General features: G+C 55.2%; 10 protein-coding genes across 10 annotated transcripts; 4 read left to right on the top strand and 6 right to left on the bottom strand.

Moving 5' to 3' along the window:
- The first annotated feature begins 109 nt into the window (after positions 1 to 109).
- Positions 110 to 1,931, top strand: BAUCODRAFT_30025 (uncharacterized protein). Its single transcript, XM_007674736.1, has 2 exons — positions 110 to 263; positions 322 to 1,931. Exon 2 carries the CDS (start codon positions 357 to 359, stop codon positions 1,674 to 1,676), a length of 1,320 nt encoding a protein of 439 aa, XP_007672926.1. The 5' UTR covers positions 110 to 263; positions 322 to 356; the 3' UTR covers positions 1,677 to 1,931.
- A 416-nt stretch (positions 1,932 to 2,347) lies between these two features.
- BAUCODRAFT_30022 (uncharacterized protein) lies at positions 2,348 to 2,792 on the bottom strand. The gene is made up of 2 exons (XM_007674735.1): positions 2,718 to 2,792; positions 2,348 to 2,663 (listed from the first exon to the last, which is right to left on the bottom strand). The coding sequence occupies exons 1-2, from the start codon at positions 2,779 to 2,781 to the stop codon at positions 2,566 to 2,568; spliced, it is 162 nt and encodes a 53-aa protein (XP_007672925.1). The 5' UTR covers positions 2,782 to 2,792; the 3' UTR covers positions 2,348 to 2,565.
- Positions 2,793 to 3,407: 615 nt separating this feature from the next.
- BAUCODRAFT_63139 (glycoside hydrolase family 5 protein) lies at positions 3,408 to 5,261 on the bottom strand (the record flags this gene model as incomplete). The annotated part of the gene is made up of 1 exon (XM_007674897.1): positions 3,408 to 5,261. The coding sequence occupies one exon, from the start codon at positions 5,259 to 5,261 to the stop codon at positions 3,408 to 3,410; it is 1,854 nt and encodes a 617-aa protein (XP_007673087.1).
- A 1,319-nt stretch (positions 5,262 to 6,580) lies between these two features.
- On the top strand, positions 6,581 to 7,707 carry BAUCODRAFT_47098 (glycoside hydrolase family 16 protein; the record flags this gene model as incomplete). Its single annotated transcript, XM_007674849.1, has 5 exons — positions 6,581 to 6,668; positions 6,722 to 6,982; positions 7,028 to 7,158; positions 7,210 to 7,557; positions 7,618 to 7,707. Coding segments are annotated over 5 exons (918 nt in total), but the record flags the coding sequence as incomplete, so codon positions are not given.
- Positions 7,708 to 8,239: 532 nt separating this feature from the next.
- On the bottom strand, positions 8,240 to 10,713 carry BAUCODRAFT_62982 (uncharacterized protein; the record flags this gene model as incomplete). Its single annotated transcript, XM_007674889.1, has 3 exons — positions 8,240 to 9,112; positions 9,271 to 9,749; positions 9,813 to 10,713. 3 exons carry the CDS (start codon positions 10,711 to 10,713, stop codon positions 8,240 to 8,242), a joined length of 2,253 nt encoding a protein of 750 aa, XP_007673079.1.
- Positions 10,714 to 11,141: 428 nt separating this feature from the next.
- BAUCODRAFT_30020 (uncharacterized protein) lies at positions 11,142 to 11,762 on the top strand. Its single transcript, XM_007674734.1, has 2 exons — positions 11,142 to 11,371; positions 11,437 to 11,762. Exons 1-2 carry the CDS (start codon positions 11,295 to 11,297, stop codon positions 11,519 to 11,521), a joined length of 162 nt encoding a protein of 53 aa, XP_007672924.1. The 5' UTR covers positions 11,142 to 11,294; the 3' UTR covers positions 11,522 to 11,762.
- A 135-nt stretch (positions 11,763 to 11,897) lies between these two features.
- BAUCODRAFT_344567 (uncharacterized protein) lies at positions 11,898 to 16,745 on the top strand. Its single transcript, XM_007675072.1, has 3 exons — positions 11,898 to 12,402; positions 12,456 to 13,890; positions 13,941 to 16,745. The coding sequence occupies exons 1-3, from the start codon at positions 12,000 to 12,002 to the stop codon at positions 16,576 to 16,578; spliced, it is 4,476 nt and encodes a 1,491-aa protein (XP_007673262.1). The 5' UTR covers positions 11,898 to 11,999; the 3' UTR covers positions 16,579 to 16,745.
- Positions 16,746 to 17,072: 327 nt separating this feature from the next.
- BAUCODRAFT_145039 (uncharacterized protein) lies at positions 17,073 to 17,373 on the bottom strand (the record flags this gene model as incomplete). The annotated part of the gene is made up of 3 exons (XM_007675071.1): positions 17,073 to 17,122; positions 17,186 to 17,302; positions 17,361 to 17,373. 3 exons carry the CDS (start codon positions 17,371 to 17,373, stop codon positions 17,073 to 17,075), a joined length of 180 nt encoding a protein of 59 aa, XP_007673261.1.
- Positions 17,374 to 17,528: 155 nt separating this feature from the next.
- On the bottom strand, positions 17,529 to 18,505 carry BAUCODRAFT_344531 (uncharacterized protein). The gene has a single exon (XM_007675070.1). The coding sequence runs from the start codon at positions 18,369 to 18,371 to the stop codon at positions 17,715 to 17,717; it is 657 nt and encodes a 218-aa protein (XP_007673260.1). The 5' UTR covers positions 18,372 to 18,505; the 3' UTR covers positions 17,529 to 17,714.
- BAUCODRAFT_344323 (uncharacterized protein) lies at positions 18,497 to 19,122 on the bottom strand. The gene has a single exon (XM_007675069.1). It carries the CDS (start codon positions 18,976 to 18,978, stop codon positions 18,622 to 18,624), a length of 357 nt encoding a protein of 118 aa, XP_007673259.1. The 5' UTR covers positions 18,979 to 19,122; the 3' UTR covers positions 18,497 to 18,621.
- Between the last annotated feature and the right edge of the window lie 379 nt (positions 19,123 to 19,501).

Here is a 19,501-nt window from a genome sequence, read left to right as displayed (position 1 = left end):
CTCTCCGTTCCTCCAATCCGAGGCCTTCAAGGCTTTTCTACGTAGTGGTAAGTATCAAAAATATAGTTTGTGCACTCGCTGGGCAGACTGACAAGGCTTCAGGCAAATACGCACAGACGGCTGCGCAGCAGGCCGAACATCTTAGAAGCTCCGCTGGTACGTACTACTGAACGGGCTCCTAACGTTCTGTCCTTACTCCGTCTCATCTGTAGGTATTAATGCTAGCAAGCCAAACGCAGAGAGTCGGTATGGCGGAACCGCAGGTGCGCCTGCTTCCTCTCCCGCTTTGGTGCATGTGGCAAGGTTTGATGACTTTTGCAGGGTTGCCGCAAGCGCACTCGACTGCGAAGCGATCGATGCCTGGCCACGCTCGAAGCAGCAGTTTCGCAGCTCACACACAGCCCATCCAGCGAAAGTATGCGCCGCCATTTGCGAAACAAGGGCCAGCTGAGGGCGCCAGTGACCAGCGTGCTGCATGCAACAGTGCTCATTGGCCTCAGCACAATCCAGCTCAGCGTGGTCAAGGTCAGCAACGTCAAGCGCAGCAAGCTCAAGGTCAGCCACGTCAAGGTCAGCATGGTCAAGGCCAGCAAGGTCAACAGTCGGTGCCAAACGAACAGTCGGTGCCAAACCAACCGTCGGCACCTGAACAACAGCCGGCGCCAAACCAACAGCCAGCGCCACAGCAACAGCCAACTGCAGAGGTTCAAGCCAAACCGAACAGCCCATCGGCACGATACATTCGGAGCAAGCTCTGCACTTACCAAGTTGTCAAGCCGATCATGGAACGCAAGCACGACCCTCGCAGTATGACCGATGGCGTCTACCTCATCAAGAATATCAAGAACGGTCACGTCCTGGTCGAAAAGCGACTCACGCTACGTAGCTTAGCTCGGCAACAGCGCATCGCGGCTGAGATTGCCGCTCTCCGTCAGATCGTAGGAGGTGGAGCCCCGTACAGCGTCAACTTCCTTGTCGATGAAGCCCACGACACACTTATAAACTGTACCAGCCTCATTCTCGAACACTGCGACCGCGGCAGCTTGTGCGATGTCATTGAGAAGAGTCTTGCGGAGCGTATGCAGCTTACGGAGAACTATGTCTGGCATGTACTTGCTGGCTTGAGCAAGGCCTTGCTCTTCATACATTACGGCTTCGATGTGGACCGTGCACACATCCCGGAGCCAACTGATTGGAACACGCTGTGCCATCTTGACATCAAGCCTGCCAACGTCTTCCTCTCGAGCGTGAACACGATCGGTCCGTTCCCGCGTGTCGTTCTCGGTGACTTTGGCTGCGTTGTCACTTACAAAGACATCTTGTCAGGCAAGGCGTACCGAGACCTGCAGAAGCAAGGTACTCCCGGCTGGTTCCCACCTGAGATCAAGGCATCGTCTTTCGGAGGTTGGGACGGCAAGTACGGCATGCCGACCGACATTTGGCAGGCAGGAGCCGTGATGCAGAGCATGTGCCGACTGGTGTCCAATCCAGATATGACTTCGGTTGAGAAGGGTCGGGCGTGCGGTCGCCTGTACAGCCCTGAGTTGAACGGTGTGGTGAATGCGTGCATGCTGAAGGATATCGCGAGGCGGCCGACCGCGAAAGATTTGGCCATGGAGCTGAAGGCTCAAACGGCGAAGCGTGGGTTGCCGTATGAGCTACCCAGCACGAAGTGAAACACGACAAAAAGAGGTAGAGTGTGTCAAAGTGTGTGTGGAATACAACGGAGGCAAGTGCTGAGGCACCAGAGAAATGGCAGGGATCCGCGCCTTCCAGTAGCACAAGCAGGAACTTTGTTGGCGAGCATCTCGCACGGTTGATTCACGGCCGACCAGGATTCGATCTACAGATCGGAATGAGCGTCTCGGAGACCATGTCGTACTCTTAGCCTGTACTAAAGCTGATATACAACAAAAGCTTGATACCCGTTGAGCATGAGGTTTCGAGCCTACTGTTGCGAAGTGCCTGTGTAAGAGGAGACTAGGGGCTCCCAGAATGCGGTGCTTCTAAGTGGTTGACATAGGTTCATCACGGGCAAGCCAGCAACTCAAGGTACCCAGCATCGAACTAACATTTAGCGTTATCAGCGCGCCGAGACCGTGGAGAAATCAGATCATCTACTGGGCTCTAACACTAGGCATGCTTCAACAAAGACTTTCCTGGGCAAGCTGCTAGCCGTCATAGCTCTCGCGGAACTAACGAGGCTGCGTATGGCAGCCATGGTCAAGGGCTGCAGCAGGTTCGCTGCTCTCTCAACAGGAGCCCTGATGGTACTGTGACAACAAATCTCCACACCACGACTGTCGCGGAAGGGGGTGGAGGGAGCGGGGGCAATTCGGGCGCGAGTGAGAGAAGGGTGGAATTGTAGAGGTTATGAGGGTGAAACGTTCACAAATGCTCAAACACATTCCGATTGGATGGAGACGTACAGTAGCAAATTACTTCGTGCTTGTTTCGGACTTCGATCCTCTCCTCAAGAGCTTGTCAACGAACGATTGACCGTTGTCGGGGCTTGAGCCCATTGACCATGCGCTGCTCCTGCGCCGCTGTTGACCTGTCTCGTCATCAGTGCCTAAATGCTCCACTAGGAAGATGGTACGACACACTCTCACTGCTGCTGTTCGATGGTGTAACTTCAAGCTTAGCCACATCTGTAGCGAACCCTGAGACTCGTTAGAGTGGGACAGTGGTCTCCATGCTTGTCAGGGCAGACGGACTCATGTTGCCTGCGCCACCGATACCGTAGGACCGCCGCCGCTCTGCAGCTACATTCGGCTCCATGCTTGAGCTCTTGTTGCGCAGCTCGACCAATGTGTCTTCTGTATCAGCGCGCGAAACGGACGTCACGCCGCTGTTGCTGACCAATGTGTCTTCGCTTGGTCTTTGGTCTGCGGAGTACAATTGTCCGCCGGGAGTGGCAACGAAGTTGCGATCGAGAGACGGAAGATGTTGCTGCTGTCGCATCACCAGGCTTTACTTATCAATTCTCTCCATAGCCAAGACGGGAGGACAACATTGCGTGTACGTCTGAACGGCATGCAGGGAGGCACAAGCTTCTTGTAGCATCTTGGCAGGTGTATCTCTGTCCTACCACTGCTGTCATACGAAGTGATCAGCAAGCACAACCTCCCACAATGGCTAGAGCTTGCTTGTGGAAGAGGAATTGGACAGATAAGTCTTGGGCTCTAGATTGGCCAAGCTTTGACAGAATGCGGAGTGTGGAGCGCCCCAGAATGCTTGAAATGCTTGATCTGGCAGGCGGCAAAGAATCCGCCTGACTACGGTGCGATCGGTGCTGGGTCGCCTGTAGCCTGACGTAACCCTTATCGGCACATCCTCACGCGCTCAAGTGGTGTTCGAAGCCCAACAGCACCTGCGCGTAACTCAGCGCCCTTCTTGTTCACCCTCTAGTAATACTCCGGTAGACCTAGAGATGCAAAGTCCGGGATAGTCTGGCTGCAGTTGAAGTCTCTTTGGTACGCCAGTGCCGGCAAGACACCAGCCGCCAGCCCGGCCTTGTATGACCACTGATACGCGCTTTCGGTCTGCCATGTCCAGTAGAACCACCCCCAACCCTGCTCGAATGAGTGCATTTGCGCTTCGGCAAACATCAGCAGCCATTGCTTATACTGCTGCGACCACGCAGAAGGGCCTGCATTCGCGTTCTTGCAGCTACACTGCGGGTTGTTTTGAGTCGGACAGGTTGGCGAAAGCACCGAACCATTAGACGACCCGCCAGGTGTATCCGCCATGTTGAGCGTGCCTTCCCAACGAGATCCTATACCAACATTGTTGAGATACTGCGCGCAATCCGTGTCTGCCTGACTCCACTCGCCGCACAGGGTAGGACCGAAGCCGGTAGCCTTGTTTGTGGACCGAAGCGCTTGTTGTGTCCAACCTCCGCAGGCAAAGTTGATCTTATCGTGGTGGTTCAGCACGATTTGCTGAACATTAAAGATGACGTACTGGTGCACGTCGAGAAGTAAGTTCGGCTGATTCTGCAATCGGCCTTGCCAATTGTCGAGGCCTAGGAAGCCATCACCGAAGACAATGACGCCCGTATAGTTGTTCGAGCGTACGGTACTGATGGCGTGCGTCGTCCAGTTGAGGACTGTGCTTACATCGAGCTCAACCATGCGGGGCTCGTTGACCAAGCCGTACATGGCGATGATGTTCTTGTATCTAGGCTGCGTGAAGAAGGTCGACAGCTGGTTGTGTATGGCTATCGTACGGTCGCCGTTTAGTTGCCCGTTGGTTCCGTTCAGCCAGCCGATCACACCTTGCCTGCCGGAGTGATTCCAGCCGTTCTGCGAGCCTGGAGCACCGTGCAGATCGAGGTTGATGCGTAAGCCGTACTTTCGCGCCCATTCTATACCACGGAGAAGGTAGCGGAATGAGACGTTGGCCACATACGGGTCGGCATCGTAAGTCACAACAGCCCAGTAGGAGAACGGAATGCGGATATGATCGAAGCCGGCCGCTTGAATGTCAATGAATGTCTGTTCAGTAACAAACGATGAGTAGTGCTTTTCAAGCATGCTCTTCGCTCTCGGCGCCCCAAGCGTTTGCGTAAGCGTATATTCGTCTATCACGTTGTCGTGCGTAGTGTAGCCGCTGAAGAGCGAAGGTGTGAGCACAGGTTCAATGCTGAGCCAGCCGCCAAGATTGACGCCGTGGACGGGCATGGTGCCATATTGCCAAGCTTGGTTAAGAGGTGGTGTGTTGTTATTTGCGCTCTTGCTGTCATCCCAGGTATTGTTAAGACCCATTAATGGTAGATCGCCAACCATCTCGGAGGTGAAGGTGACGTTGAAGTCGGTTGTATCGTACCAGCTGAACGGGTCCAGATATGTGCCCTGATATTGCTTCGGTATGTCGTTCTCGGACATGCCGTTAAGGTTGCTATTTCCAGGCTGTGTCGAATTAGTCGAAGCGCCGCCTCCTCCGCCGGTATCATTCTTCTTCGAAAGCACGATGCCGACCGGGATAGCAATCGCAAGTACTAGAACAAACGCGCCGACGCCGATACAGATGTTACGCCAGCGCTTTCGTTTGCGCAGACTCTCGTCATATTCTAGATCACTACTGCCACCATTGCGTCTGCGCACATCATCTCTCCACTTTTCCTTCTCGCTGAAGTACGTCTGTGATCCGTGTTCAAGCTTCTGCCCGCTCACTATCCTCTGTCGTTCCCGACGTGGCAACTTGTCGCGGTTGTACACAAGATCATCGGAGCGTGAAGCGGAGACTTCGGCCTCCATAGCCGCCAATCGCTCCTGTTCCCTCCTTCGCCGTTTGCGCTCTCTGTGTTCTTGTCTCCTGCGCTCCCGCTCCCTCTCGCGCTCCCTGTCCGCATCATGACCTGCTCGCGGGTTCTCTTTATCGTACCGGTCTCTTTGTCGGCGGACGCTGTCGTACTCGCTCCAGCCCAAATTCTGGTTGAGCTGGTCTAGCTTCGCCAGCTGTCCGGCGGAGAGCGGCGCACTTGCTGTCGTCCTGCTACGATCTGATGCTGGCTCTTTTGATACCCTTCGCTCGCCATGGCCGCTTCTGCTCCGGCGGGGTTTCGTCGGACTGGGAGATGCGGATTCTTCATAGTCGTGCACATGCCGACTTCGAGGGACTAGGTTTCCGTCGGAGTCTGTTCGTTGATGTGTCCTCCTGCGACGTTGCCGCCGAGCTGGCGAGTCACGGGGAACGTTAGATGAGGGCGGCATGCCCTGATATGGTTGCTCTCTAATCTGAGCATCTCTGACATCTGGAATGTGCTTCGGCATGATCCACGTCAGGGCCTGGACTGTTTGGCTCTCAGTCACGGCAGCAACAGCCTCCCGTCGGCCCGCTCGTGCGATAGTTCAGCCACACCCCTCTTGACGCCTCCTACACGTAGTGCAGTCCCCAATAGTTCGAAGGGTCCTGTTCTCGCACCCGCATGGACGCGAAGATAGCATATGATGCTCTAGACAATGGTTGCTTCCGGAGGTAGTTTGCTGTATCATGCATATCGTGCGAGCTACTGAACCTGTTAATCAACGGAGCAAGAAGTCGTTGGCGCTTATGACAACATCAATGTCAAGCTGCGGGCGATACTACTGCGACAATCTGCGAAAGAAGAACTGTTTGCACCGATGCTCACAGCTCTGGGGAGAAAACGTCGGAGCCACGAGCTGTGCTGTTCTCACATGTGTTCTCGCTGCAGTGACTTGTGACAAGTCCCTCATCCGTAGCTTGACTACGCTCTCTATCATGGCCTTGCTCACGACCGATGCACATGTATCAGCCGGGCACTACTCCTGCCAGGCGTCTCAGGGCGCTATTACCGCGCGAAGCACCTGCCATTCCATGGGCGAGGCAGGCCCGGAGTGACCGAGCTCTTTTACGTCAAGAACGATACCACAGGCACTACTTCTCCTTCTTCTTCATCTCTCGGTACTCAACCACTCTGGGTTTTCTGTTGTGCTGTCCCTAGAGAAAGCGTGGCTAACTGCTGTCCTCTCATTGATTACGCCTGCCTGTTGACTCCTTCGCCAAGATGCACCTTTGGCTTTGGCCACTCCTATCGTTGATCGTTGCCACTCGTGCTCGGCAGTACTACCTGCATTCAGCACTCACCGGGCCATCCTTCCTCGACAACTTCCACTTCTGGACCGCCGCAGACCCTACCCTAGGTGCGATGCAAATCATCGTTTATCTAGGGCATGGCTAACTTCTCCGACTGTAGGCTATGTCCATTACGTCAACCGTACGATTGCCGAGCAGAATGGCATGATCACCATCGCTGGCAATGCCACAGCTTGGGGCGTAGAAAACGTGCAGGTGCTGGATCCCGACGCTAACCTCGGTCGACTGAGCATCCGACTCACCAGCATTCAAAGTTGGACTCATGGCCTCTTCATCATTGACCTGGCTCATATGCCGCCGAACCAGTGCGGCAGCTGGCCAGCCTTCTGGACGCTTGGTAGCGGCCCTTGGCCAGCAAATGGTATGGTCGGTGCGCCATCTCCACAGCGAATACTGACGCTGGCAGGCGAGATCGACATTGTTGAGTACACCAACAATGTGCCGAACAACCTCATGGCACTACATACTTCCGGCTCGCCCGCTTGCACAGTCGCTGGGTCAGGACAGACTGGCACGCTACTCACTGATAACTGCGCAGTACACTCCACTCCGTCCCTGCCGGCATTAGCTTGACTGACGTATCTCCAGGCTGCCGAAGGCTACACGGGATGCGGCATCTCTGCTACCGTGCCGAACAACATTGGTTCTGGCTTCAATGCCATAGCAGGCGGCATATATGCAATGGAGTGGACGTCGACAGCTATTCGGATATGGTTCTTTCCACGTAACGAAGTTCCTCCAAGTATCCTGGGTGCAGATAGCGTCCTTGGTCCCGATCCAGCTACATTCGGTGTGCCAATGGCCAACTTCGAAGGAGATTGTAACATCGACGCCCATTTCTTCAACCACAGCCTTGTCTTCGACACCACTTTCTGTGGCAGCTATGCGGGCAACACGTGGCAAGGCGATAGCTGTCCAATGGGTGATCCGCAAAACGTAAGCTTTCATAGGTGCCGTCACGGAGATTGATGGCGTTAGTTAACCGCTCCAATTCAGGGATGGACTTCCTGCGAGATATTCGTCGCAGCGAACCCGCAGGTTTTCAAGGACGCTTACTGGGAAGTCAATTACTTGAGGATCTATCAGACTGTGCTTGGTCAAGCAGCCGCAACGTCCAGCTCCTTATCTTCCGTCATACCTGCGGTCGCTACAAGTTCAGTAAGCACTGCACTTAGCGGCGCAGAAGGGAGATCTACGATGCCGAGAGGGACCGTGACGCCGACTACGACAGCACCCCCACCTCCGGCGTAGGTCCCATACATGACCGGATGAGGTACCATCTCGGCGCAATTCCCTTATCACAACGAACAGCTTGGCGAAGGATGTGGTATGCTGCGACCTCTGCAGGCAAACATGCATCAACCGTGACTTATTGCGAGTCATCGTCGAGATCACAGCGGGCACCATGGTGGATGCGGAGGGCGCGGTAGTGTTAGCAACCAGCATTGGTGTTCCCGGGAGGTAACAAACTCATGTAAGTCTTGTGCGGTCATGGCGGGCTCTAAGAGGACCGTAGTTCGTGTCATAACGGCCAGAAAGCTGGTGACGTTGCCATAGTATGGCCCGGCTCAACTTCTAATGAGATAGTTCTCGAAGCATCACAGCCAGCACATTGAGCTCACTCAACATAATGTGACAACTCCGTCGCTTGAGTATTAGGTGTGAAATCCGGTATCCAGTCATCCAGACCGGTGAGTCCGCCCTCAGGAAAGTCATAGTCTTTCATTGAATCAATAAAATTCATGATTTCGTTGTCTAATTGCATTTCGTCCTCACGAACATCATCGTTATCCAATGGTGCTAGGTTCACTGAGTCGGGTGATATGGACGGTGTGCCGGAAGAATGCCCCTGTAGATCCGGCACCAGAAGTGAAGCCGCTGCAAGCGCAGAAGTAGTTGCTGCCGGATGAACTACGCTCTCAAAGGCAACCCTGTGACCGCCATTCAGCGTTTCCGGCGATGCATCACTACTGCTTAGCTGCTCAATGATGCGAGCACCTGCTATCGCCTGAGGCGGCCTTGCAAGTTCCCGTAAAACGTTCCGGTTCTGGCCACCCACATTGGAACTGGGTCCGCTCTCAGTCTCGATCATGTTTGGATTGAGGCACCACTGGCGGAGCTTGAAAAGCAGCGCAAGGAAGATTGCCGGGACTCTGCACCGGTGCGGACCGACGACACTTCGCACATGGAGAATGATGCGATCCATGATCCCTTCAACCTTCAGACTGCTGCGTACGAGAACCTTGCCAATTCTGCTGGTTGAGCTAGAGGCGGAAAGGCAGAGCTTGGCCAGAATAAATGCCCCGAATGAAACCCGAACGTAATTGAATACTGGAGAAGCGCGGAGGCTGTCAACGTCGATAGCCAGAAAAGTGTTGAGCAGAGCATGAGCGTTGGTGATACACTCCGCTATTGCATCGGCCAGCACCTCTGTCGGCACGTCTTGCGTTGTCAAAGGCTGAATAGTACCCATTTGGTAAGGCGCTTGGAACTGCAAGTCGGGTCAGCATCTTTTCCCGACGACGACATGTACATTTGTTGGTGACTTTCGTCTTCGGGAGAACATCGAGTGGATCGCTGCACGCATGCTTGATGCGGCCCGCTGAAGCTCCGAAGCAATGATCAATGATTGAAGTTGGTGAGACCTACATCGTCTGGACTGTGCTCTATGTGCAGTGCAACTTCCTGCAAATGGAGCCGTAAGGTGTAATACATGATCATCGCGGAGCCATTGCAGATCTCTTGCGGCACCGATGCATACCAAGCAGTTAAGCGCTTATCGAAATCCTTCCTCATAAGCTGTGTCCGCAGATCTGCAATGGACGCTATGCCGCCGGGGTCCGTCAGACAGAAGCTCACGGTGAGGTCTTCGGCTATCATAGCAAGCTTCGCTATTACGATCAAAGTCCCATCGGTTGAGACTGTATCCGGCGAGCGTTCTAGGTACTCCAGACACTCTCGCACGTAACTGTTCACTGGTAACATATTCGGTCTCCGCAAACTCAGTGACACACCAGCGCAGATCATATAGACGGCTAAGAATGTCCGCCTACTTTCTAGCGAGCCTGTACGTGGGCTCGGATCACGAGAACGAGGCGTCATACTCAGATCCGGATTAGATGGATCCTCTGCGGGATGAATCATAGCTTGCTTCGCGGGCTCACGTCCTCGTTCTGTGTTGCCTAAGCGACCTCGATATTGGACAGGCCGCGTACCTATTCCGATATCCATGGCCATGTTCGCGGCCATCTGCATGTACTCGTAGTACTTAAGCTGACCGAATTTGGTGGGAGGATGGTACCATGTTGCACTGATTAGCAAAGCTTGAACAAGCTCCAGTGACTTCTCGCTCTGCATCAAGCTTCGAGTCGCATAGGCATGGAGGATCTCCTTGTCAAGAGTAGCCGCGAGCTCGGAGTCATCCTTACCAGCAGCAGCAGCAATTATCGCGAGAAAGAGTGTTGGCTTCGACCGGCGCATGTCGTCGGCAGTAGTCGCCGCAGGAAGGGGTATGATTGGATAGTGCGGAAATAGATCTCGACGGTACGTGTCATACAGCTGCCGAGCCGTAGCCATTGAAAGCAGGCCACGGTCTACGACATCATTTACCGCCGCTTTTGTAGACGCTGGAAACTCATGTGGGAGCAATGGCGTTGATTTCTTGCTCGATGTCTCTGCATGTACAGTGGCGTCGTCTCCGCTTGGCCGATTCATGAAGATCTGCTGTTCCCACCGTATGGAGCTCCCTGTCTGCGTCGCCGTCGGGTTCGATTGCTCCGACCTCTGGCCCTGGAGCGCCTCTTGAGGCTTCTCTGAAGGTCGTGGTATGGTAGCATCTTGTCTCTGCTTGAGCATCGCTCTCATAGCGCGCATCTCACGCTCGAGCTCTGCTACGCGCGTGTCTGTACGTTTGCGCTGTTTGCGCTTCCGAAGGGGCGTGAAGATGCATGGTCGCCCTATTCTCGCACAGCGTTGGCAGACATCTGCGTTCGTCTCGTGCGGCAGACATCGGACCTTCTGGGAGCGACAGTGCGCGCATGCTCTGTGCGAAGGAGCATCTTGCCCGTCTTCGTCTCCAGGTGGGCTAGCCATGTGCGCTGCTGGTCGGGACCACTCCGAATGTGATTGGCGCGAGACTGGCAAAATCACCAAGCCGAGAATGATTCCTCCATGGGATATGTGGTCCCACACATTAAGGCTGCTTCACGGCCTGAGAAGTACATCTGACTCTGAACGGCTCTCCAATCCAGGCACGACGGGCTGCGAAAGAGCTATGGATTCCGTGACTAACCCGAAAAGGTTGTACGCAACCCCGCAAGGTGGGCACATGCGATCGATGCAGGGCTAAGGTAGTGTTGTTTGGAGAGGTCGGTGGGTCAATGCCATTGCCGGCTAAATCTTGGACCAGGTTCCATCCGCGTTTGCACGACCGCGATAACCCTCAACCGGCGGTCCTCAGCAGTGTCGGATATGTCGGGTATCATGGCCAAGCTATGCTACAGCATAATGCTTGTCTCATTGCCTGGTCCGACTATTGTTCATTGACGCGCATATTCACATTAATCCTAAGCCTGCGATGTAGACGTGGGACAACGCCGCGCGAGGTCCGCAAGCAGTGGACTACCTGACGTATCCACCATACTGAGACTCGTCCACAGAAGCAGGAGTAGACAATGATCAAGAGGGATATAGCAGTGAAGCGGAACAGGAAGGAAATAATCACCGCGGACTCGCCTTCGCAACCTTCAAGGTGAGAAAGGACCGGCGACAGTCGTGGTTCATTGCGGTACATTGCAGGCAAGCTTACTTGCGAAGCGTGTGCAAGTGTCCGAACACCCAGGAACTGACAGAGTTCTCACGTGCGACGCACCCTCGCCCTGGTGGCCTCCACAATATCTGAAGTTACTGCAGACATGAACGCGTGCAATCTGAAACGCAACGATGGGCCGTCAATGCCCGGCGTATCCAGACCTGGCGCGAGGAACAAGGTATGTGTAGGAGGACATCCATATATGGCAAACCTCTCCGTATGTGTTTTGCAAAATACAAAGGCCAAATGGCCTTGCCGCTTTGAGGCAGAGTACAGTACTAGTGTTAGCGCTGAGGTGTTCAAGACTCTATTCAGGATAGGAAGTCGCGACCGGGCAGTGATGCCTGGACGCGACACCGCTTGACTTCAGTCCATTGCGTGACTTCATTTCACTTTCATTCCTTATGGCATCATTACCGATTCTCGACGCGTCTGTCTCGTTCCGGTTTTCCCTCGCGTGGTCAGTGAGCTGTGACGGCACATCTTGCTGGCTCACCCGTTACTTTGCCACGCTTTGCCGCGTGTTATACACAACTGACGAAGCTAGCTGGTCGCTCACTGGCAAATCATGGAAGACTCCCCCAAGCACGGTGGTCGGCCTGAAGGGGCATCAGGCATCGACGCTTCTATGGCAGACTTACACAATATCGACGAGTCAGGAATTCATGTGCCTCTACGGCAGCCAGCACAGAATACCGTTGAGATTGCGGATGGTCAGGACGGCGGTCTTGTGGTTGACAGTCGCCAGTGGGCGGGTATCATACCGGCGTTCACAGACGAGCCTCCTGCCACGCCAAATGTACTAACCTCTCCCTTCGTCCGCCCTGTCGAGGAGCATGCACCCCACATGCAGGCCTTCGCATTCTTCAGACCCAGCAAGGTCCAGCTCGACATGCAGGGCACCAGGAGAGGGCCGGCCGTAGCAACTGGTACCGCCACCGCTCGAACGAGGCGTAACAGTGTCTCCCAGAGTACGCCTTTCCTTGATGCTGTCGCTGCGGCACGAGACACTGACGAGGGCTAGATCGATTTACCACGCCGAGTGCCGACCACTCCGTCACTGACGATACTGACCAATCTCAGCCGCTCGGAGTACGGAAGGAAACGGAATTGCTATCGTCGCAGGCAGTACAGTCAGCGACTGCGCAGCATCTTGGCTCACTCTTGGTGACGGGCAGGTATCCCGAGCAGCGACCGCCACATTGGTCCACCCGCACTGCAAGCGATCAGCCAAGTGACCCCGCTGAGATCACGAAGGTCTGCAGAGTCGATGATGTCGAGACTTCTCACCCACAAGCGGACATCAACGGGCTCGACCCGGACATTAGTGCGGCACCATGTACTGCGAACTTGGAGGACGATGCCGCGTTAAGCTCGCGCCACAGCCAGCTCCGTCGGGAAACGGCGGCTGCAGCTATGCAACGGCAAATTGTGCACACCCCAGCACCAAGATCGTCACCACCGCCGCAGGCGTACGCCAGTAGGATGACGCAGCGCTCCAAAGAAGGAGCCTCGCAAGCGAATGAAGACTGCCGTGAGAAAGCTGAACCTTTACCGCGGCGTAGCATGGCTGTGTCACAACCGTCGAAGGGTATAGTGGAGCCGGAAGACATCGCAACGGCACCAGCCCACGACGACGAGCTGCATAGCGACGAGTCCAGCTCTGAGATCAATGACTTTCTGAACATAGTCTCCTATCAAGTCCACAAAAAGCAGCGAACCGAGCGCTCCCGCTTCGCGGTTGAGCGTCAGGGTCTGCAAGACCAGCTGCGTCAGGTTGTACAAACGAAGCAACTCTTGCTGGAGCAACGTAACAGTCTGCTGCAAGAGCGGAATGGGCTAACAGCTGCTGTTAGCCAACAGCGGAGCAAGCTAGCGACTTACGAAGCGAAGATGCAGCGCTTGAAGGTGTTTGTGGACGGTTTAGGCCACGACATAGACGCGCTTCGCAGGGAAGCGGGCATCAATAAGGAGAAGAGTCAGCAGCTCGCATTAGAAGGCGCTGAGTGCAAAGCCGAACAGGTGGCATTAGCTGAGCACATGTTCGCGTGCGCTGAGAAGTCTACTCAGCTTAAGGACGTCGCACTCAAAGCCTGCCATGCAGCAGAATCAGAATTGCAGGGCGCCCGTCTCCGGACCGACTATCTCGAGAAGCAACTCGATGAGAAGAGCGGTATGCTTGTGGAGGAGAGGGACCGTCGTGCGCAGCTCGAGAGACAGATCATTGCGACGGCTCGCTCCGATGAACGTATCTTGCAGGACACGAAAGGCAGCAATGATCAAGTGCTGGACCAGCTTTATATCATTCATGCGGCACTGGAGCACGATACGGGCCTGAATGATATTTCCGTGATGGTAGAGAAAACGTTTGCCGCCATTCAGGCACTCACCACACAACACAGTGCTAACGCTGACGACATCGAGTCGGTCAAAGCGCTGGTAACCTCACTGTCCGAAAGGTATGTACGGCATTACTATGTGTTTGAACTGTAAGCTGATCTCTTCCCAGTGTTACAAAAATGTCCGACGCAAGCAGTGTACTTGTCGCAAGCGAAAAATCTGCGACACACGCTGCTCGCGATTCGCTCGTGAGCTCATGCAAAAGCTTGCAAGCTGGTTTAGACAGGCTTGAGCAGCTCATGCAGCAACATGCTACCGAGCAGGGCCAACTATCCCAGCTGCGGGAGCAATTGGCCGACAGTAGCGCGCGGTGCGGTACTCTGCAAACACAACTCGAAAAAGCACAGAGCTCCTCACGCGCAACCGTTGCCGTAGAATCTGGTTCACCACCCAAGCAAGGTGATGATGCTAGAGAGCTTGTGGGAAAGCTAAGGGCCGGGTTGCAAGGTGCTCAAGCGCAGCTTTGTGACCAGACTAAGGACATTGGCCAAATAAATGCTGTCAATGCCGATCTACGTGCAGAGGTAGAGCGACTACAACAGCGTCTTAACCAAGCCCAGAAGGAGATTACCGACCTTGATGCGCAGCGAAAAGACAGCGAGAACAAGCGACGGAAGGAGTTCCAGCGATACGCTGAGGATCGCATCACACAGACGAAGGCCACGCTCGAGAACGATCTCAAACGTCTGACAGCGACGGCGAGTGAAGTGCCGCCACTCCAGAAGCAAGTCGAGAACCTGAGCCAGAAAGCTAGCGAGCTGGCCATGAGCGAAAAGCTGCTCACGGACCAGAAGCGGGAGTGTCAAAGGCTGCAGAACGAGCTCACGGCATTGAGTGCTGCGCGGAAGATGCAGTCTGCTACGCAAGCACAGTCCGAGAAGGTGGCAGCACAACTTGCAGCCGCACAAGCCAAGCAGCGCGAAACGGATACCGAGAAAAATGCACTCATCAAACAGGTTGCGGACCTCGACCAAGCTGTGGCAGTCGCGCGATCGAGCGAGCAGGCATTAAAGGCGCAGCTCGACGAGCATCAACGCAGCACTAGGGAAGCCCTCGCTGAATTGAGGGCCAAGCTTCATGATGCAGAAGCTGCGCACTCGCGCTCCGAAACGGGTGTGGCACAATTGAAGGACCAATGTAAGCAAGAGGTCGAGGCAGCAGCAACAAAGGCCGAGAAGCAGACGCTGGCCCTGCAGCAGAGTCTGGATGATGCACGACTTGTATTGAAGAACAAAGATGCGGATCATCAGAGGTTCGAAGCGGACGTCGAGCAGACCTGGCGCGTCGAGCGCGACGAGCATCAGAAAGCACTGTCTGTGGCTGGGAACGAGCTTGCTCAAGTCGAGACAGAGAAGAACAAGGCTTTGGCGGAGGTGAAATTTCTACGACAGCAGATCGAACAAGCTACCAGAACGACAGGTGTGCGTGACGTTCGGTTGTCACTACAACAACTACCGACTGACAAAGTGGTCACGGCTGGGGCTCGTAATCATGTCCTTTCAATTGCCGAGGGCATCACGCCAAAGGCAAGTCAACAGGAGCAAGAGCCACCGAAGCCTCGTAAGAAGGCAGACCGCACAGCAGACATGATTGTTGATTCTGCTCCGGTGCCTGCTGCAGAGATTTTGCGTCACGTCTCACATACGGCACCTCGCGGTGCTGTCGAGATTCGTGGACCAGTTGTTGAAGAGTCTCAGGAGCCGGAGCAGTCGAAGCTGGGGCATGACACAGCAGTGCACAGCTTCTCGTCTCGCACAAGCCTGCTAGCCGGCAAGTCTTCTGACAATGACGAAATGCTGGACTCTGCTTCGTTCGTGCGGTCGCAGTCGCTTTCGCAAACGACAAAGAACGACAAAGTTCAGCTGCCATCATTTGTTGCCTTCAACAACAGCATGGACTCCTCGCAAAGGCCAGAGTTCCGTGGGACGTCTCCCACCGATTCAGTGCCGCCAGCGCATCAGACCGGCGCCATCCCTGTTACTCTTCAACGCAGCTCACAGAAAGACCGTTGGCAATCACAGGACTTCACCGTCTTCGAGGAACCGCAGTCTTCGCAAAAAGTGGTTGGAACACAGCAAGCTCGGCAGCTCCTGCGAGGTGATGTCGACTGGACTCAAGAGGAGACGGAGCGTTATACGTACCGCAAGTCGTTCCCGCAACCGAATAGCGCTTCGAAGGTGGTGCACCGCGAGCGCTCCGGTACCCACGACTCCGCTCAGGAAACGTCCAAAGTGCGCGGCGAAGGCAGGGGTTCTGCCGGAAGCCTAACTTCGGAACGTGGGTCCAGCAGCTCGTCAGACTTCATGGCCACTGTTAGCGGCGCGCGCAAGATGACCACATACGACACAACGAGCGCATCGGCGAAGCGTCGCTCATCACGGCCGCTTGCCATGCCCACCGCTGACCCGCGCCTCACGAAGCGCACTGATTCGGGCTCGCTAAAGCGTGGGTTCGAGATAGGCATCCAGCAAGGACATGGGCAGGAGCGAAAGAAGCGTAAGGCTATCGAGGCAGGCTCGGTGTCTGGCGATGCAAGCCGCAATATTCTGCGCCCGGATGTACGCCCATCAATGGCCGACCTGATGCCTGCTTCGACGGCTCGGTCTGGTCCCGCCGCCGCCGCCAGTTCCGGCTCGTCATCGCGCATGCGCACCCTTGCCGGCGCATCTTCTCGCGGTGGCCGAGGCGCTAAAAAGATGTCGAAAAGTAGACCCCCTTCGCTTGTTCGCCTAGCGCTGGGTAGCTAATTGTTCGTAGGTGACGAGTTTAGCGCGCGCTTCTCACAAGAGCTTGCGCGCTAAGCAAGAAACCACTCCTCACCGCGGATGCATCCACCGGAGAAGGTAGCAAATCATGGGTTGGAAGCAGGTCCGCCGTATGTGATAAAGAAGCATGATAAAGTGACTGCTACTACGCTCGATTTCGTGCGATCAGAGGGAAAGTTGTCTCGCTCATGGGTATCTTACTGTACGCCTCCCAGTATTTCCAGTTCTCATTCCGCGTCCCCTCCGTCACCTCGCCTTCAATCTGACACCCACTTTCACGGCCTCTTGCCAGTCACGTGGCGTTCCTCCATTCAGTATGAGTCTCGCCCATACGCGGCTTCATCTTGTTCGCGTGCGGAGGATTCGGCAGCCAACTGTACCAACATCGCCGGGCTGTATGCGAGTTGAGTGCGGCTACCACAAGGCCAAGAAGTATCATTCTGCTCATTGTTGCTCCATTTACTCTCCCGGAACGCTCACTTGGACCCGCCGCGCTTCTGCTCCAGAAACAGGACCTTCTTCTTCACTATACATAGGGCGCTGTCAGCGACTCCATCTTTGCAGGTAGACGATGTGCTTGTGTCCATACCGACTGGATCGTACTTCAGCATGCTCAAGGGTCGGTGCTGCCGCGGCCGCGTGAAGGTCATATAATATCCCGTCATTGCCATTGAGAGGAGTCTGACACTTATAGTACGCGACTTGGCTGTAAGGCGACGGTCAGTGTTAGGTGTGAGTTGGTAGAGTCGCAAACGGCCTCATACCTTTCTTCGCCATGCTCGCGCGCTACGACACTGTGTCCGCACTCTCTTCGAAAGCTTAAGTGAGTGCGGCCTTAAGCTTTTAGTCGGACACAGGTAGGGACGTCGTCTAAGGTATAACTTCTCCAACGCTAGGGCTGCGGATTCTATGTACAGTGAAGTGAATCTATGTCCAGCCATATGCGGGTACCTGCCTAGAAGGGTTAGGAGCGCTCTGGTCTTAGTGCCTAAGGCAGCAGTACTGTTCCCTGGGCATGGCGCTTCGCGTTGCTGCTCGACGCCTCCGTACTATGTGATGTTTTGAGGTGAACCCAGTGCAGCGTACGTAGAGGGCTACGCATTTCCGCGTCTCTGCGACTAGCATTGTACCTTGAACTTCTGTCCCCGCCACGTGGTAAGGCCACACCATGCACTATGAGACCTAATCTGCGGATACTTTTGACAGACGAGCGCCAGGATGAGGTCAAAGCGGAAAACGCCGTTATGACACCTGGCGAAGGAAGGGGGTACACACAAAACGGAGAGGGGCAGGCACCCGAGCATAGAGGGTTGAGGAAAGTGGGAGTAGTGTGTGATGTTCGCAAGAGCCACCCGTAGGCTAGCCTTTGTTTGAAACGCTATCTGCTCCATCGTCGGCAAGGGCCAGTGACCCACCGCTCGCCTCGAAAAGCATATCCTTCGCGCGGCCCAGATAGCCACTGCAGACGCTTCAAAGAAAGCAGTAACACTGACAGCGGCTCCTCCTCCGTTGCTGCATCCGCCGCTAACACCCTGCCTATCCTCCGTTGCTGTGAGACATACAGCAAGCCCCCCAACGATCAACAGCAACCACCGCAGTCCAGCCAGGCGACGCCACCACCAACAACCATTTCCACCACAACCACCACCCCACCATACCATCATGTGCAAGTCGTCGAGCATAGCCACCGCCCGTACCTGGTCAAAGGACGGGTGGATGCCGGTAGAGGAGTTCGGCAGACCATACTGGCTAGGCGGCTCCTTCTGGTGCACCATAGTCGCTTCACCAGAAACCTCAAGATCACCGTCGGAGAGAGTGGAGAGATTGTTGAGGAGTTAGAGTGTCAGCCGCCGACGACAGAGGCAAGAGTCGCTTGTTGAGATCGTCGAGCCCGTCCTGTCCTCCGATCCATCCCATCACGCCGAGCCCGTCGATCCTCCCTTCCACCGCACGCGCCAACACCCGATGCCTCTCGCACTCGCACTTCCTCTCGCACCGTAGTGCGTCAAAGGCGCGGAACGCCATTTACCGTGCCCAGTCGTAATGTGGTTTGGAAGTCAGATGTGCTTTTGCACATGTCCGCTGATGAGTCAAGTCGTGCCTGTTCGCCTGGACCAGTCGCTCATCCATATGACCAGTGTTTGCAGGTTCGCAGAAGTCGTCGTAGTCATCTCGGCCCATCACCGCTTCGCAGCAGGTGATGGTTGGCAAGCACTGATGTGGGTCGTTCACAGCGTGTGGCGAGCTGGTGACGGTGGCGGTGCTTCGTGCCGGAGACGTATGTGATGTGACTGACTCTGCATGATGTTGGAACCTGAGGTCTGGCTTCTGGCTTTTTGCGACAGTGATGGTGGTCTGGCGGGTGGCTTGGACTTGTGACATTGTGAAGTGGGTCGAGGTATGTGTTCACGACCGCGCGGACATGGCGACATCTTGGAAACTTCGGACTAGGCGTGTCGAAGGGCTGTGGTGGCGCTGAAGCTGTTTCGAGCTGCCTGCGATTGATGCAGGTGCGAGGTGCTATGCAGCGCGCCCATTCGACCGGTGATGCTGCTGTCGGAACATCTCACTGCAATGAGGGTCTTCGATACAGCGCTTAGCGAGTGTGTTATTGTTTGGTTAACGAGAGTGGTGTTGGCAATAAGCGAAAGTGGTGTCGTTTGTTAAAGAATGTGGTGGTTCATCCGCGCAAAGGCGGGCGCAGACGGTGCAGAAACGAGTGTGTTGTTGTTTTTGGCTTTAGCCGACCTTGCCTCTGTTGGTGCCAAGCGGCACCGGTCGGCGGCTGTGAGGGGGTTGGGACGGACCCCCTTAGGGAAGGTGCGGCGGTGATCTTGAGGTCCTGAGAGCGGATGGTGCACCAGGAGGTCGCCGCTGTCGCCTAGTATGGAAAGCCGTCTTCCTC

The sequence above is a fragment of the Baudoinia panamericana genome (genome assembly GCF_000338955.1).
Source record: "Baudoinia panamericana UAMH 10762 unplaced genomic scaffold BAUCOscaffold_2, whole genome shotgun sequence".
Classification (NCBI taxonomy): domain Eukaryota; kingdom Fungi; phylum Ascomycota; class Dothideomycetes; order Mycosphaerellales; family Teratosphaeriaceae; genus Baudoinia; species Baudoinia panamericana.
Note: the sequence above shows the minus strand (reverse complement) of the source record. Positions and strands in the feature narration are given on the sequence as shown.

Coding starts and splice junctions, on each gene's coding strand:
- BAUCODRAFT_30025 (XM_007674736.1), top strand. CDS start 357: ATGCCTGGCCACGCTCGAAGCAGCAGTTTCGCAGCTCACACACAGCCC.
- BAUCODRAFT_30022 (XM_007674735.1), bottom strand. CDS start 2,781: ATGGAGCCGAATGTAGCTGCAGAGCGGCGGCGGTCCTACGGTATCGGT. Junction 2,664..2,717: donor CGGTGGCGCAGGCAACATGA/GTCCGTCTGCCC, acceptor AACGAGTCTCAG/GGTTCGCTACAGATGTGGCT.
- BAUCODRAFT_30020 (XM_007674734.1), top strand. CDS start 11,295: ATGATCAAGAGGGATATAGCAGTGAAGCGGAACAGGAAGGAAATAATC. Junction 11,372..11,436: donor TCGCCTTCGCAACCTTCAAG/GTGAGAAAGGAC, acceptor TTACTTGCGAAG/CGTGTGCAAGTGTCCGAACA.
- BAUCODRAFT_344567 (XM_007675072.1), top strand. CDS start 12,000: ATGGAAGACTCCCCCAAGCACGGTGGTCGGCCTGAAGGGGCATCAGGC. Junction 12,403..12,455: donor GCGTAACAGTGTCTCCCAGA/GTACGCCTTTCC, acceptor GACGAGGGCTAG/ATCGATTTACCACGCCGAGT. Junction 13,891..13,940: donor GTAACCTCACTGTCCGAAAG/GTATGTACGGCA, acceptor ATCTCTTCCCAG/TGTTACAAAAATGTCCGACG.
- BAUCODRAFT_344531 (XM_007675070.1), bottom strand. CDS start 18,371: ATGGTGCACCAGAAGGAGCCGCCTAGCCAGTATGGTCTGCCGAACTCC.
- BAUCODRAFT_344323 (XM_007675069.1), bottom strand. CDS start 18,978: ATGTCACAAGTCCAAGCCACCCGCCAGACCACCATCACTGTCGCAAAA.